We start from the raw sequence: 18,256 nt of genomic DNA on the forward strand, positions 1-18,256 counted from the left end.
TGATGGAGCGGGTCTGGCAGCTTCTGTATGGAGAGAAAAACAGATTTAATGGGCTGGGGTTTACAGCCATAAATCAGACGGGCTGCCCCCTCCTCCCTGTGTCAAATGTGGTGCGTTGACATTGGGTTGGCAATCCAACATCATCACACCGGTCTCCGATATTGCTGAAGGCAAGCAGGCAAGGAAATGGGAAGCCTGTCTGACCTTTTGAAATAAATAATTAACATGCTTTTGAGTTTGTTAAAGAGCCAATTGTATTCAATTTTTCATTGCTCATTCCATTTATCGGATGTCAAACAGGAAAAGCTTCGCGCCAAGTATGAGGAAGCAGCACAAGGATGGCAAAAAGGCCTTCGGGACTATGGTTGCATATAGCAGCAGAGCCTGCTGGTGCAGGTGGCAGCATCTGTATGTTTTACTTCATTCTTTTCACAGTTTTGAGCCTGCCATAAGAAATAAGAGATTGAGAAGGTAAATTCGTGGCTGTGACCAACTTCCACGGCATAACCCCACTCCCACGAGATGTTCTGGCCTAGACTCCCAATTGGGTGTAGAGCCCCTCTTCACGCTGCTAATTGGCTGCCTTCCCGCCAGGCAGCTGCTAATTGGCCATCCGACGCTTGATTTGCCATGCTGGGATGGCAGGGGCAGGAGCAACAGCAAGCAAAACACTTCCTTACCATTCCACCCCCTGATCTCACTGAAAACTGTAAAATCCAGCCCAATGTTTCAACCTTCCATCAGACCTGATCATCAACCTGAAATGTTAACTCCACTTCTCTCTCCATCTGCTGAGTTTTTTTCCAAGATTTTCAATTTATAATTTCTCATTTCCAGTATACACAATATTTTAATAAAAGCAAATGCTGTAGACCTGAAATAAAAAACAAAGTTCTCCAAAAACTCAACAGGCCTGGCAGCATCTGTGGAGAGAGAAACAGAGTAAACATTTCAAGTCCGACATGACTCCTTTTTTGAATTGAAGATAGGCAGAAATGTGATGGGTTTTATATTGTTGAAAAAGGGGGAGGGTCAGGGATAGGTTAGAGGGCAGGGGAGATTTAATACCAAAGATATCATGGAACGAAAGGCAAACGGAGTTGTAATAGTTGTAGTAAAGAAACAACATATTGGTCTAGAATAGGTGTTAATAGCAGACTAAAGGTCTGTTCTGAAAGCAAAAATATAAAAACCAGACACAAACTGGCATTTGGGGGGGGTGGGGGGAAAATTCAAAATGGAAGACGGAGTTTATGCTCTGAAGCTGTTGAACTCAGTGGGTGGAATCATGGCAGGCAGGTGCACTTAATTTGCCAGGAGGCAAATAATCTGTTTCCCGACGGCAGGATAAACTGCAAATTTTGTTCTCTTGAGTTTCAAGGCGGGTTAAAGGCCGATCAAGTTTCGCAATGAATGAAGTCGGGAACCTCATTTGCGTTCACTTGCATCTCATGCATGCTAATTAAAAGGCCACCTTGCTGGAATTAAGTTCATCCTTCAAAATAAGTTCCCTGCCTGCGAGAGTTTAGTACGTTCAGTTTTACGACTGTATTTAAGTGGCGTGCACCTAGCGAGCTTCACCACTTCCACGACTTTGAGGTCAGTTGATGCTGCTTACTCCTTCTTGGGGACCTCGTATAACTTTTTTTATTATTCATTCACGGGATGTGGGCTTCGCTGGCTGGGCCAACATTTATTGCCCATCCCTAATTGCCCTTGAGAAGGTAGTGGTGAGCTGCCTTCTTGAACCGCTACAGTCGATATGCTGTAGGTACATCCACAGTCCTGAGTCCCGTTAAGAGGGAGTCCCAGGATTTTGACCCAGCGACAGTGAAGGAACAGTGATATATTTCCAAGCCAGGATGGTGAGTGACTTCCAGATGGTGGTGTCCCCATGTATCTGCTGCACTTTTCCTTCTAGATAGTAGTGGTTGTGGGTTTGGAAGGTGCTGTTGCAGGAGCCTTGGTGAATTCCTGCAGTGCATCTTGTAGATGGTACACACTGCTGCTACTGTGCGTTGGTGGTGGAGGGAGTGAATGTTTGTGGACATGGTGCCAATCAAGTGAGCTGCTTTGTCCTGGATGGTGTCAAGCTTCTTGAGTGTTATGGGAGCTGCAGTCAACCAGGCAGAATCACAGAATCACACAATGCAGAAGAGGCCCTTCGGCCCACCGAGTCTGCACTGACATGTGAGAAACACCTGACCTACCTACCTAATCCCATTTACCAGCATTTGGCCCATAGCCTTGAATGTTATGACGTGCCAAGTGCTTATCCAGGCAAGTGGGGAGTATTCTATCACACTCCTGACTTGCTAACTTGTGCCTTGTAGCTGGTGGACAGGCTTTGAAGAGTCAGAATGTGAGTTACTTGTCGCACGATTCCTAGCCTCTGACCTGCACTTGTAACCACAGTATTTATATGGCTAGTCCAGTTCAGTTTCTGGTCAGTGGTAACCCCCAGGATGTTGATAGTGGGGGATTCAACGATGGTAATGCCATTGAAAGTCAAAGGGCGATGGTTGGATTCTCCCTTGTTGGAGATTGTCATTGCCTTGTGTGGCGCGAATGTTACTTGCCACTTGTCTGCCCAAGCATGAAATTATCCATGTCTTGCTGCATTTGGACATGGACTACTTCAGTATCTGAGGAGTCACGAATGGTGCTGAACATTGTGCAATCATCAGCGAACATCTCACTTCTGACCTTATGATGGAAGGAAGGTCATTGATGAAGCAGCTCAAGGTGGTTGGGCAAAGAACACTACCCTGAGGACCTCCTGCAGTGATGTCCTGGAACTGAGATGACTGACCTCCAACAACCACAACTATCTTCCTTTGTGCTAGGTATGACTCCAACCAGTGGAGAGATTTCCCCCGATTCCCATTGACTCCAGTTTTGCAAGGGCTCCTTGATGCCACACCCAGTCAAATGTGGCCTTGATGTAAAGGGCAATCGCTCTCACCTCACCTCAGGAGTTCAGCTCTTTTGTCCAAGTTTGAACCAAAACTGTAATGAGGTCAGGAGCTGGGTGGCCCTGGCGGAACCCAAACTAGGCGTCAGTGAGCAGGTTATTGCTAAGCAAGTGCCACTTGAAAGCACTGTCGTTGACCCCTGCCATCACATTGCTGATGATCGAGAGTAGACTGATGGGGCGGTAACTGGCCGGGTTGAATTTGTCGTGCTTTTTGTGTACAGGACATACCTGGGCAATTTTCTACATAGCCGGGTAGATGCCAGTGTTGTAGCTGTACTGGAACAGCTTGGCTAGGGGTGCAGCAAGTTCTGCAGCACAAGTCTTCAGTACTATCACCGGAAAATTGTCAAGGCCCATAACCTTTGCAGTATCCAGTGCCTTCAGCTGTTTCTTGATATCACATGGAGTGAATTGAATTGGCTAAAGACTGGCATCTGTGATGCTGGGGACCTCCAGGGGAGGCTGAAATGGATCATCACTCAGCACTTCTAGCTGAAGATTATAGCAAATGCCTCAGCCTATCTTTTGATCTACTGGGCTCCTCCATCATTGAGGATGGGGATATTTATGGAGCATCCTCCTCTAGTGAGTTGTTTAATTGTCCACCACCATTCACGACTGGTTGTGGCAGGACTACAGAGCTTAGATTTGATCCATTGGTTGTGGGATCTCTTAGCTCTGTATATCACTTGCTGCTTATGCTGTTCAGCATGCAAATAGTCCTGTGTTATAGCTTCACCAGGTTGACACGTCAGTTTTAGGTATGCCTGGTGCTGCTCCTAGCATGCCCTCCTGCACTTTTCATTGAACCAGGGTTGATCCCCTGGCTTTATGGTAATGGTAGAGTGGGCCGTGAGGTTACAGATTGTGTTAGAATGCAATTCTGCTGCTGCTGATGGCCCACAGCCCACTGATAGTTGCCCAGTCTTAAGTTGCTAGTTGTCTTCTAACTTCACGCGCGTGCCGTTAGCAAAGGCTGCGCCAAGGCTGGACAGGGGAGGTGGGAGAAGGCTAGGCGGGGAAGGGGAGAGTAGGGTGGAAAGGTGGAGAGAAGGCTGGACAGGGGAGGCAAGGTTCCCAAGGAAGGGAGTGAAGAGTGTCTTAGAGAGTGTCGAAGGTGGGGTCCTGGTGGAAGGATTCGGGATACTGGTGATAGAAGGAAATAGTCACGGTCAGAGGGGGGAGTGGGGTATGGTAGGGTAGCAGGTCCAAGCTGAGCCTCTGGTAGGTGAATGTCTCATCAGGGGGGTCATGGAGGAGAGAAAGACAGGTGGCTCGGATAATGGGAGGGGGCAGGGTCAAGGTGGGCATTGGGATGGTAAGGGGTATTGGCTCTGAGAGGAGCGAAGGCATGTGGAGGCCATGTCTAGGCAGAAGCCAGGTATAGGGCTGAGCACTGGCCTGCTGGATTTGAGATGGAGGGAAACCTGTAAAGGACATGCTCAATAAATGTATCACTTCAATTTGTTCACACACCCACTGAGGCATTGATGATGCAGGCTGCAGACAACTCTGTCTTGGTAATGGCTCCCATCCAGATAAGGAGAAGGAGAGCCCATCACCAGTTGGTACAGGATCATGCAAAACAAGGGCCTGAGCAGCAAGAGGCAGCAGAGCCTCTATGTGGTCAAGAGGCTGGGGAACATGAACCACTGCAACAGGGAGCATTGGCCTGACCATGGGTGTATCGCCGGCAGTGCTCTTATCGAGAGATGAAGGAAAGGCAATGCTGGAGACACCACCATATGTCCCGGGATGTGGTGGCTCATATCTGCCCGCCTCTCCAATCCGTGTTGCAGCTGCAAGGACTCTGTCGGAGTAGTGCTGAGCTCCTGCCCTGCATTGTGTGAACGTCTGTCTGGGTGCCCTTTAAATATGGCACCAAGACCTTCAACCCCACTTGGTAATGGTGGGGTGGACAATTTCCTGCTCCATGGCCACAAAATTTGCTGAGCTCCCTGTGGATACATAATTAATGGGTTCAAAAACAAAAGATCATGTGCGTTCATCTGCCCCACCGCCCAGCGGGAATCATGCCAACTATCTGGCCTGCCACTAGACTTAGTCTCCACAATAGAACATTCCACCCAATGTTGAGTCCAGAAGGCTGTAAAGTGCTTCATTGGAAGATGAGGTGCTGTTCCTACAGCTTGCATTGGGCTTCACTGGACCATGGCAGCAGGCCGAGGACAGAAATGTGAGTGTGAGAGCAAAGTCGTGAATTGAAATGCCAAGCGACAGGAAGGCTGGGGTCATCTACAATATTTTGTTTGCTTGAATATACCCTTCAATAAACCCTCCATCTCCTCTCCAACAGAAAGAACTTTCTTCTTCTTGAGTTTTCTCCAGGTCCAACCCACAGAACCATGACCTCCACCACAGGTAGGGCAAGGAAGCTGGTCCTGAATCCACCCCAGGCAGAATGGGGTTGAACCCCAAGCTGTTGGCACCAACGGCCACCCAGCCAACAGCTCCCCACCCCCAAAGGAGTCTGGGTTGCTGTGGCAACATACACTTTTACATGTATGTTTTTTCCATCACATGGCTGACCGGGAATCTCTGCTGCTATTAGAGTCTGCCATTGGTATATGTTGGAAGGATTTACAAATTAATACTCAACCTGTTTGACAGTGTTACGAATGCATCTTCAAGTCTAGGAGTGGGACTTGAACCCGGATCTGCTGATTCAGAGGCAGAGATGCTACCCCTATGGGCCTTAACAGTTGGAAGTCAAATTAAGAGCAAATGTACACTGCGAAAGGGGGATAAAGTTATGAGGTGATGAAACTAAGAGACGAATGAAGCTCATGGATTAGGGGTGAATCACTATGTCTAAACATGTGACTTATTGTGACTGCTGCTGATGATTAATCACTGCTTCAAGTATTGAGAAGGGCTGCAATCCACCTCACTCCTTGCTGATAAACCAACAGCCACCATCCCCCTGAATCCTTTCCAACCATACAGTCTCACCATACATAGCCTAATTCCACTGTGGATCAAAGCACTGAAAAACGGCATTGAGAAGCACGGTATTATTCCATCCAGAATGTAAACAGTGCACCAGAATGTGGAACGGCGCAGTATCGGCCAGGGTGTGGCACAGTGCCATATGGGCCAGGGTGTGGCGCGGTTCAGTACCGGCTGGGATGTGGCACGTTTCGGTATCGGCCGGGGTGTGGCACGGTTTGGTATTGGCCAGGGTGTGGCACGGTTCAGTATCGGCCGGGATGTGGCACGGTTCAGTATCGGCCGGGATGTGGCACGGTTCAGTATCGGCCGGGATGTGGCACGGTTCAGTATCGGCCGGGGTGTGGCACGGTTCGGTATCGGCCGGGGTGTGGCATGGTTCGGTAACGGCCGGGGTGTGGCACGGCTCAGTATCAGCCGGGGTGTGGCATGGTGCTGTATGGGCCGGGGTGTGGCACGGTTCAGTATCGGCCGGGATGTGGCACGGTTCAGTATCAGCCGGGATGTGGCACGGTTCGGTATCGGCCGGGGTGTGGCATGGTTCGGTAACGGCCGGGGTGTGGCACGGCTCAGTATCAGCCGGGGTGTGGCATGGTGCTGTATGGGCCGGGGTGTGGCACGGTTCAGTATGGGCCGGGGTGTGGCACGGCTCAGTATGGGCCGGGGTGTGACACGGCTCAGTATGGGCCGGGGTGTGACACGGCTCAGTATGGGCCGGGGTGTGGCACGGCTCAGTATCGGCCGGGGTGTGGCATGGTTCAGTATTGGCCGGGGTGTGGCACGGCTCAGTATCAGCCGAGGTGTGGCACGGCTCAGTATCAGCCGAGGTGTGGCACGGCTCAGTATCGGCCGGGGTGTGGCACGGCTCAGTATCGGCCGAGGTGTGGCACGGCTCAGTATCGGCCGAGGTGTGGCACGGTTCAGTATCGGCCGAGGTGTGGCACGATTCAGTATCGGCCGGGGTGTGGCACAGTTCAGTATCGGCTGGGGTGTGGCACGGCTCAGTATCGGCCGGGGTGTGGCACGGCTCAGCATCGGCCGGGGTGTGGCACGGCTCAGCATCGGCCGGGGTGTGGCACGGCTCAGCATCGGCCGGGGTGTGGCACGGTTCAGCATCGGCCGGGGTGTGGCACGGTTCAGCATCGGCCGGGGTGTGGCACGGTTCAGCATCGGCCGGGGTGTGGCACGGCTCAGTATCGGCCGAGGTGTGGCACGGCTCAGTATCGGCCGAGGTGTGGCACGGCTCAGTATCGGCCGGGGTGTGGCACGGTGTTGTATGGGCCGGGGTGTGGCACGGTTCAGTATCGGCTGGGGTGTAGCACGGTTCGGTATCGGCTGGGATGTGGCACGTTTCGGTATCGGCCGGGGTGTGGCACGGCTCAGTATCGGCCGGGGTGTGGCACGGCTCAGTATCGGCCGGGGTGTGGCACGGCTCAGCATCGGCCGGGGTGTGGCACGGCTCAGCATCGGCCGGGGTGTGGCACGGTTCAGCATCGGCCGGGGTGTGGCACGGCTCAGCATCGGCCGAGGTGTGGCACGGCTCAGTATCGGCCGAGGTATGGCACGGCTCAGTATGGGCCGGGGTGTGGCACGGTGTTGTATGGGCCAGGGTGTGGCACGGTTCAGTATCGGCTGGGGTGTGGCACGGTGTTGTATGGGCCGGGGTGTGGCACGGTTCAGTATCGGCTGGGGTGTAGCACGGTTTGGTATCGGCTGGGATGTGGCACGTTTCGGTATCGGCCGGGGTGTGGCACGGCTCAGTATCGGCCGGGGTGTGGCACGGCTCAGTATCAGCCGGGGTGTGGCACGGCTCAGCATCGGCCGGGGTGTGGCATGGCTCAGCATCGGCCGGGGTGTGGCACGGCTCAGCATCGGCCGGGGTGTGGCACGGTTCAGCATCGGCCGGGGTGTGGCACAGTTCAGTATCGGCCGAGGTGTGGCACGGCTCAGTATCGGCCGAGGTGTGGCACGGCTCAGTATCGGCCGGGGTGTGGCACGGTGCTGTATGGGCCGGGGTGTGGCACGGTTCGGTATCGGCTGGGGTGTAGCACGGTTTGGTATCGGCTGGGATGTGGCACGTTTCGGTATCGGCCGGGGTGTGGCACGGTTCGGTATCAGCCGGGGTGTGTCACGGTTCAGTATTGGCCGGGGTGTGGCACGGCTCAGTATCTGCCAGGGTGTGGCACGGTTCAGTATCGGCCGGGGTGTGGCACGGCTCAGTATCTGCCAGGGTGTGGCACGGTTCAGTATTGGCCGGGGTGTGGCACGGCAGTTCCTTAGAGGCACGTTGCATATTTGGATATTTTAATAGGTTATCTGCCTAATATTTTAGCTCCATTTAAATCTAATCTCAGGACTCCTGTAATGAATAAGAAAGCACGCTAGCTTGGTCTCCAAGGAATCGCCAGTTAGCTTTTTCATACCTGCCTTGAATGTCTGAACTGCCCTTTTGGTGAGTCCATTTGAGGAAGGATGGTACGTTGCAGTTTTCACATGAGCGATACCATTGAGGCTGATAAACCATTGAAATTCAGCACTTGTAAATGCTGTGCTGTTATCAGAAATGACTACTTCTAGTAGTCCATGAATGGCAAAACTCTGATATGGTTCCTCAATTGTAGCAGCCGACATTGGTGACTGCATCTCATATACATCCAACCATTTTGAATGGGCATTGACAATGAGCAGAAACATTGTTCCCAGGAAAGTCCAATGTAGTCAATGTCTAACCACACCCAGTATCTACCTGGTTACTCCCACAGTGCTTTACTAAACTCTCTAATTCACCATCCATCCCAGGCCACCATAGATAGCTGTGTGTTATGGTCTTCATTTGGGAAATTCCTGGATGAGCATTGTGTAGTCCAATTAAAAGTGGCTCCCTTCCCTCTGGAGGAACAATCACTTGTGTTCCCCACAATGAGATGCCATCCTGGCTGGTTATTTCATGTCTTCTGTTGAAGTACGGTTGCATTTCATCAGTTATGGGCTCCAGTGACCAACCATGAAGCACTTGTTCTTAGTACCTGAGATAAGACTGGGCCCTGACTTGTCCAGTCCCTGATCTGTCGAGCACATACCAGCGAGGAATCTAAGAAATTTAACAGTAAATCAAGTTCCTGTGGAACTGAGACATGCTCATCATTTTCTTGTAAAGGCAAACAACTAAGGGTATTGGCGTTTGCAATTTGATTGCCAGGCCTATGTATGAAAGTGTATGCGTATGTTGCCAGAATTAAGGCCCATCATTATATTCTTGCTGAGGCTATGGGTGGTATAGCCTTGTCCTCATTAACCAATCCTAGCAATGGTTTGTGGTCTGAAGCCATTGTAAAATGATGGCCGTGTACGTACTGGTGACATTTCTTGACTCCAAAAATGATGGACAGGCCTTTTTCTATCTGCAAGTATCTCTTTTCCGCTGTGGTGAGCGTCCTTGATATGTAGATTTCATTGGGTTTCTTTTTTTGTTTGCAAGCCTGCTTGAATCTTTCCTTGAATTGCCTCTTCATATGCCATTTCTATGACAATAGTAGCATTCGATTTTTTTAAACTGCTAATTACTAAAAGACTGCTTGTTCCCACCTCTATTAAAATTATTCTTCGATTTCGCTGCTAAGTTATTTTTCTTTATTCTTTGGCTAGCCAGGGTGGTTTCCCGTTTCTCGGCAGAGTCTCGCTTTTTCATGCCTCTTTCAGCTGAAGTTTCCCGCTCGCGTCTTCTCTTCTCCCGTAATCTCTCTCACTTCAAAAAAGGACATGAGATGTTCTATGTATTGACACCAATTGTCTGTGGCAGATTCAAAAGGATCAATTCTCCCAAAATGTGGCATTTTGAGAGAGGATAACTTCTTCAATTCTAACGGAGTTTGCGACTTACAATCACTGGGCAAGATTTCTTTTTAACTTGATTTTTTCTGTTCAATCCTGTTTTATCCTCATTGTTGTAGGGTGACCAAGTTGTACTATTAGTGATAGAGTTGATCTGCAGACACTTCTTGGGTGGAAACATTAAGTTTATTTACTCAGCGGCAACTACACGTGTGCTTTCAACTCCAACTCTAATTCTACATTGACAGCTGTGGTACTCTCCTATTGGTTACTACAGATCATGTGATCTCTCCTAATAAGTATTATTCTTAAAGGTACATTACACACTAAATAAAACCATAATTACTACAGACAACAAATGCTAGCCTAACCAGTGATGCTCACATCCCATGAATGAATGTTAAAAAAAATACAATTGGAACATGTAACAGGTATAGTTTCTGAATGCTTTTTGTGCAATGTTCATTAATCTCCATCTAAGACTCAATTCTAGACAGTGCTGCTCAGTACTCAGCACTGAAGATGCTCAGTTGTTTCAATTGTTTTGTTTTCATCTGGTCTTTAATTTTCGATTGCAGGACAGTATCCCATTCACTGTGATCGGTAGCAACACTGTGGTTGAAGCCAAAGGAAGGAGAATTCGGGGGCGACTGTATCCCTGGGGTATTGTAGAAGGTAACACACATTGTTAATCGTTCTTTAAAAATGGTTGTTGAATCTAAATTCTGAGATTTTTCTGGTCTGCCCGCTGGATGACCAGAAATTCCCACCTGAAGTCAATGGACCTTTTGCTGGTTTGTCAAATTTTCCATCCTGCCCATGACAATTCCCATGACTGGCAGGACCGGAAAATCCAGGGCTTTGTCTTGCACCTCGGGTTAAAGGAAAAAGACAGGGATATTTACCTGGACCAGCACCATTTCAACAGTTCAAAGTTTCAAAACAATGTTTGTGAAAACCTTGTTAAATATCTGGTTTTGTAAAATAGTGGCTTAATAAAAAAAAAATAAACTGAAGACTGAAAAAGTAGACTGTATTGAAATTATAAGAAGCCTAGATAGTGTAGATAGGAAAAACATGATTCCCCTTAGTGGGGAGGTCAAAAATCAGGGGACAGAGATTTAAAGTAATAGGATAAGGGAGGATTTGAGGATAAATGTTTTCACCCAGAGGGTGATGGGTGTCTGGAGTTCACTGCCTGAAAGGGTGGTAGAGGCATATTTTTCATCGTATTTTTAAAAAATAATGAGGTATGTGTTTGAAGTGCTGTAATCCGCAAGGCTTTAGATGAAGAGCTGGAAAGTGGAATTAGGCTGAAAATTGTTTTCTGGGCAGCACAGACCATGATGACCAAATGGCTGCCTTCTGTGTCATAAACATCTATATTAGTTCGAAAGTGGGTACTTTTATTTTGGTCAGCGTGGTGTCTAACACACCATGCTTGAGCGCCAAACTATTAATTGATACCCTCCTGCAGAGTTTCTGATTACCTAATATAAATGCACACACTCTCCTCCTCCCCCAGTCGCTGGGTACACATCCTTTCAGCTCCCAATCCAGAGAGTTTGGAACAAGATTGCAAATCCAAGGTTATGGCTTTCTGCCCTCCCCCACTGTCAAGTATGAATTTAGAATTTTACTTGCTAAAAGTACAACTTAACTGAACTGCTTCTAAATTGGATCTATCTCAGCCTCGAGAACATTACCTTGCAAGCTTACACCTGATGGGAACAATCCCAGCCCCTACTGACGAGCTAGTTCTCCCAGTTTCATTGCTGATGCAGGCCAGCTAGAAAATCATCAATCATCCTTGGATCTGCCTGATTCAGGTATCAGATTACTAACTGACCACAGATGATTGGCCTCTGCCAACGGGCATATCATCTTAGAGTCACCTTAATCCCTGTTTACCTAGCTCCTTATCTCCAAAGATAATCACTAGTTGGCCAATTGATGAGCACAAATTTGATGTCTCATGGGGTGGATTGCGGGTACCAGGAGTATCTCATATATAACATAACAAGCATTTATCCTCCCATCTACATAAAAAACATTTTTATTTTCTTATGTGATTGTTTTTGCTCTTTATTTGTTCAAGCCCATAACTAGAGTCCATTCTTTACATTTTCCATTCTGCCCTCAAGATGTGTGTTTGATTTCCTCATTACATAAAATGATCCAACTGATTTGCACGTTGACTGCATTTGAGCTCCGAAATCTCTGAAGTGAACTGGAGAATCCAGTCTCTAATACTTGTGCTTGTGACCAGCACACCTCTGTCTCATTTCAAATGAGCTGTGGTCTGATTTTGGTCTTTGATTTTTGGTCTTTGGTTTTTCTTTTTTATTGTTTTGCATCTGTAACAGTCATTTTCTGATGGTTTCACATTTATCATCTGGACCTTTCTCCAGGACAAGGAGCTAGGGGTTTACAAATAGCCATTAATTTACTAATCTAACCCCAGCTAAAGTATAACTTTTTAGGCCACTTCTTCACAAAGAGTTACTAAGCAGTGGCCTTAGAGGGGCCAAGTTAAATATAGCTCACTCCATCTTATCAGCTAAACATCATACTCAAAAGACCACACTCCTTGTGAGCAATGCTATGGGCCAAAGCACTGCACTGTTCTGCCAACATGCTATAAAAGGGTAAGCCTCCACTCATCTAGGCAAAAATCAGACCAAAGTGCATATTTTTCATCTAAACTATCTCAATGATGAAAAGGCCCATTTTGGTAACTTGGTTTTGATGGATGTCTAATCTTTTTGAAGCACCTTTGATAATATTCTTGCCTCTGAGTGGCAATGTTGTGGGCTCTAGCTCAACTCCAGTGCTTGAGCATACAACCTGGTCTGACACTACACGCAAGAGCACAGCTTTGTTGGAAGTGTTGGCCTTTGGATGAGATGCAAAACTGTTTGGATGGATATTAAAGGATCTATAGCACTATTCAAAGAACAGCAGAGACAGCTCCTGATGTCTTGACCAATGTTCTTCTCTCATGAAAACCAAGTTGTTTGTTTCATTGTTCTTTGTGGGGCCCTGCTGAATGCAAATTAGCAATGCATTCACCAACTTAATAAAAAGCAAGTGGACGTCAAAGTAATTCAAGTATGCACAGTGCTTTGGAGCATCCAGAGTTTCCTGATAATATAATAACCATAGCTACTTCATTTTTTCTATCCTCCGACTCTTTGCAGTGGAGAATCCAGTGCACTGTGACTTTGTGAGGTTACGAAACATGTTGATCCGAACACATATGCAGGACCTGAAAGATGTGACACGTGATGTGCATTATGAAAATTACCGAGCACAATGCATCCAGAGCATGACCAGGATGGTGGTGAAAGAACGAAATAGGAAGTAAGTGCATTCACTTTTACCTAGTTGCAATGAGTTAGTACAGTGTGGCCAAAATACACATCACATGTGCGTATGATAGTATATTGGTTATGATACTGGACTGGTAACTATAGAGATATCGAATTCATAATCACACCATGACAAGATGTGAAACTGAATCCAATAATCTGATCATTTGTTGGCTAACATCAGAAAAGAATACTATGAAAGCTGCTTGATTGTTATTAAAAACCAGGTTCATTCCTGTCCTTCAGGAAAGAGAATTTGTCACACCTGCCTGGCCTACACATAAGTCCAGCCAGATATTTGTGAGTGACGCATAATGGACTGGACCAATAAAGGCTGACTTTCTGGTGCTGCCCATATCCTGAGAACCAATCAACTAAATACCTAGATTTTTTTTTTTTTTGCTGTTTTTGTGATACCTAACTTCTTGTTTTGACACTATGCTGACATGACTAGACATTGGCCACCATCCTTTTGGAATGCTACTGAAAGGGTGGTTGGGTGGTGTATAGATTAGAAATTCACTGCTCATCTCTAGGGCCTGAATTGTAATCCAGCTGAATGTACTAGGATATAAACCCTTTATCTAATGACTGTAATGCTGATGTGTGAAATGAGTAAATTGCCAATCTCACTCAAACAGTGACAGGACAGCTGGTGTGGGAAATGGAAAAATATCACACTATGCAGTTGAAAGTCTGGGATAAAGCATGTTGTTTAGGCTGAGCAGAAGGAATTTGCCATAATCTATCTGACATGGGAATGCTAGACACTGATCTGAGCTGACATTCTGTGTGTTATATTTTCTAACCACTGATTTTATGTGTCATACTGTTAAAGTTGGAACTATTGACTACAATATATCGATGTGTAATAATACAAAGTGAAGAACACTCCCTACATTCCCATATTGGTGGGTCAGCTTACTTAATCTAAACTTTAATTGTTCCTCTAGTATACCTGACTTTCCAAACTTTTCTAAAGCTATTGCAATATTCTATTTAAAAGCCTTATCTTCCGTGCCAGCTTTCCTGGTTTAAAAATTTTTTTTCTCTCCCTTTCTCTCTCTCTCTGTATATATTAATGTATATACATTATATACAATTTCTTTTCCACCGATGAATAGGAATTAAAGGAGTTTCCAGCACATTGGGTTTGAGATATTTTTAATTACTCAGGCAAGTTAACAAATTGCTTCTTATTTAGACTGGTGAAATAACTACTGTTTAGCCTAAATGCCCTTTTTTAAACTTTTAAGAATGTACTTTGCCAAAAAGAAAACATTAAAAGATTTGTTTTTCAAATCCTTTCAGTGAAAAAATGGCCCAAAAATTCTGAAACATGACAGTGGGAAGAATCCATGATACTTGGCAACAGAGATGATGTTAAACAATGTGATCGAATCAAGGGATAGTCAAAAGTGAAATAACCCTCAAGATGGCATGAATAAAAAAGAAATGATAGAACTTTGTCATCTGAAAATATAAAATAAATTTAGACAATCTCAATAAGAGTTTGAAGGAAATCTTTCTCTGTAGGCTCTCAGACTGTTGGAGAGGTCCTCAGCTGTTATCTCTCCACAAACCCTCAGACTACAGTCAAAGCTCTAATCTGTTTTCTGACAAATACCTAAGGAACAGAAACTGCACGCTTTCTCTTCAGCAAGAAAGAAAAGAAGTCTGCTGTCGAGAATGAGTAATACAAGGCCTGGCCCAATGGGTGGTTGAATAGAGCAAAGTGGGTGAAGATTACCTGGCCACAAAGGCCATGAGTTATTAAAATAAATTGATGAGAACCAACACTGGTCAATATTGAGTTGAAGACTGAACCTACTAGAGGAGTTATTCGTGACCCATGTGGGTGCAGAGGCGGCAATGGTAGAGACAACTTGTTTTTGTTTAACACCTTTATTGCAGAAAAACATCAAGGCCATCTACAACCTCCTGCACATCCCTTCAGCTACAACTCCTGGTACATTCCTTCATCTACAACCTCCTGGTTACATCCCTTCATCTACAATCTCCTGGTTACATCCCTTCATCTACAATCTCCTGGTTACATCCCTTCATCTACAGTCTCTTGGTTACATCCCTTCATCTACAATCTCCTGGTTACATCCCTTCATCTACAATCTCCTGGTTACATCCCTTCATCTACAATCTCCTGGTTACATCCCTTCATCTACAATCTCCTGGTTACATCCCTTCATCTACAATCTCCTGGTTACCTCCCTTCATCTACAATCTCCTGGTTACCTCCCTTCATCTACAATCTCCTGGTTACCTCCCTTCATCTACAATCTCCTGGTTACCTCCCTTCATCTACAATCTCCTGGTTACCTCCCTTCATCTACAATCTCCTGGTTACCTCCCCTCATTTACAATCTCCTGTACGTTCCTTCATCTACAAGCTCCTGGTTACATTCCTTCATCTACAAGCTCCTGGTTACATTCCTTCTTCTCCTTCATGTGTTCCTCCTGATTTTACTTTGAGATTTAAGAAATAAGGAGAAATAAGCTGTTCTTTGCACCCCTTCACGCTCCCCCCCCCCTGCTGTCTCAGGTGAAACAACTGTTGGTGATCAGTGACCCGCCCCAGCAAAGTCCAACCTCATAGTTTCTCAGTAAAACTGCTCCATTTTGATAACATTACTCACCCTTTTTTTCTTTATTCTTTCACGGGATGCAAGCATTGCTGGCAAGGCCAACAGTTGTTGCCCATCCCTAATTTCCCTTGAAATGAGTGGCTTGCTCGGCCATTTCAGAGGACAGTTAAGAGTCGACCACATTGCTGTGGGTCTGAAGTCACATGTAGGCCAGACCAGGTAAGGACAGCAGACTTCCTTCCCTAAAAAGCATTAGTGAACCAGATGGGTTTTACAACAATCAATGAATGTTTCATGGTCACCATCACTGAGGCTAGCTTTATATTCCATAACTATTCATTGAATTTAAATTCCACCTGTCGTGGTGGGATTGAACCCATGTCCTCAAAGAGTTAGCTTGGAACTCTGGGTTACTAGTCCAGTGATGTTATCTCCATGCCACCGGCTCCCCACTTCTGCCTCTACCTCAGCTTTATCAGGCACTGAAAACTTCATCTGTGCCTTAATCAGCCCTGGACCTAAATATTCTAATAGTCTCTCAACCTCCATCCTCCATAAATTTCGCTTCATACAAAACTCTTGCAGCCTGTAGCTAATTTCCCTCACCCCAGTGCTGTACTTTTTTTGCTGTGTCCCGGTCCTCCAGTGCCTCATTTAAAATTCTTATCCTTATGCTTAAATCCCGCCATTGCCTCAACTCCGTCCCTATCTCTGAAATTTCTGTTCCTCTAACTTTGATGTTGAATGTCATGTGCATTTCTGCCACAGCACCGCCACCACCCCCCTCACCCCCTCCCCCCAACATGCCCTCACCCTCCAACCCTATGTTGATGACCATGTCTAACACCAAGCTCTGGCACTATCTCCTTAAATACCACTATCTCTCCACCTGATCACTTCCTCTTAAAACTATTATTCGACTAAACTTTTGGTCAACTCTCCTTTGACCAAGTGCCCCTTTCTTTCCGTTTTACCTCTGTAAAGTATCTCGGGATGTTCCTCCTTGTTAAAGGTTTTCTACAAATGCAAGTTGATGTTGTCACTGTTACTGTCTCTGCTCCCACAATGGTTACAAATCAGTCCAACCTGCCTATTCATTTCAGCTCAATATTGACCAATGCTGGTTCTCATTAAATGACCAAATTTCTGACCAAGTGTTGATTCAAGTCCAAAAGGAAATAGACCAAAGCACAGAACTGACCTCCTGTTCCAGCATTCTTCTCAAAAAATGAAGAACATCTCCACACTCTCCAAATACCCCCTCCCACCCCAGCAGAGTCTTTTTCCAGTCTCCTCCCTACGATACCTTCAGCAAGTAAAAGTCTACCTCAGCATGTAGTCAGCTTTATTAAGATAACCACTGTAATTCCACTACTAGGAATGGCATGACTGAAACAAGGCTGCTTCACAGGGCCTCATCCCTGACATCAAGTCAAGTTCTCACAGGCACCACAACAGTTGAAACATTGCCCAAGGAAAAATGCCACATGCCTTCAATCAAGGCAAGTTGTTACTTTGCAAAAAGTCAAACAGACTCTGAGTTTTCCCGAGGAAGGGATAGAGAAGCAGTGCACTACCAAGCACAGATTATCTGGTAAAAGCAAAAAACTGCAGATGCTGGAAATCCAAAACAAAAACAAAAACAAAAATAAAAATACCTGGAAAAACTCAGCAGGTCTGGCAGCATCTGCGGAGAGAAACACAGTTAACGTTTCGAGTTCGTACAACTCTTCAACAGAACTAAGGAAAAATAGAAGAGAGGTGAAATATAAGCTGGTTTAAGGCGGGGTGGGACAGGTAGAGCTGGATAAAGGGGCAGTGATAGGTGGAGATTGCCAAAAGATGTCATAGACAAAAGGACAAAGAGGTGTTGACGGTGGTGATATTAGCTAAGAAAAGCGCTAATAAGTGACATTAAGGGTAGAAAGCAGGACAAGCAAGGTACAGATAGCCCTGGTGGGGGTTGGGGTGGGGGAAGGGATTGAAATAGGCTAAAAGGTAGAGATAAAACAATGGATGGAAATACATTTAAAAATAATGGAAATAGGTGGGAAAAGAAAAATCTATATAAATTATTGGAAAAAAGGGGGATCAGAAAGGGGATGGAGGAAAGAGTTCATGATCTAAAGTTGCTGAACTCAATATTATCTGGTTATTTTCTGACTTGCTGATTGTGGGATCTTGCTATGCATGAAATGATTGCCCCATTGTCCTATTAACAGTCACTGACATTTGTTGCAAAACACTTTGGGATGCCCTCAGAACATGAAGTAGTGTTATATAAATGGGAGAGACCCCTATCCAACCAACATTCCACTGGATTTTAAAGGAGATATCTCACTTGTTGAATATAAAGTTTGCCTATCAGTTTGGGTCCAGAGTAGACTGATTTCTTAATTGATCCAGTGAACTTCTGGGCCAGGTGTTAAATGGAGGCACTGCCTTCCTCAGATTGATGTAAACAATCTGAAAGCACTATTTTCAGGGGAACAGGGTGTTTCCTG

The 18,256-nt window shown here is 46.1% G+C and overlaps 1 protein-coding gene across 1 annotated transcript in view; it reads left to right on the forward strand.

Annotated features, from left to right (window-relative positions):
- Positions 1-18,256, forward strand: part of LOC121283179 (septin-5-like) — a 125,193-nt gene that overhangs the window by 78,687 nt on the left and 28,250 nt on the right. Inside the window, exons 9-10 of the mRNA XM_041197402.1 lie at positions 10,357-10,453; positions 12,979-13,141. Of these exons, the coding sequence (XP_041053336.1) occupies positions 10,357-10,453; positions 12,979-13,141 (260 nt within the window). The remainder of the gene's footprint in view (positions 1-10,356; positions 10,454-12,978; positions 13,142-18,256) is intronic.

The sequence above is a fragment of the Carcharodon carcharias genome, chromosome 10, assembly GCF_017639515.1.
Source record: "Carcharodon carcharias isolate sCarCar2 chromosome 10, sCarCar2.pri, whole genome shotgun sequence".
Classification (NCBI taxonomy): Eukaryota; Metazoa; Chordata; class Chondrichthyes; order Lamniformes; family Lamnidae; genus Carcharodon; species Carcharodon carcharias.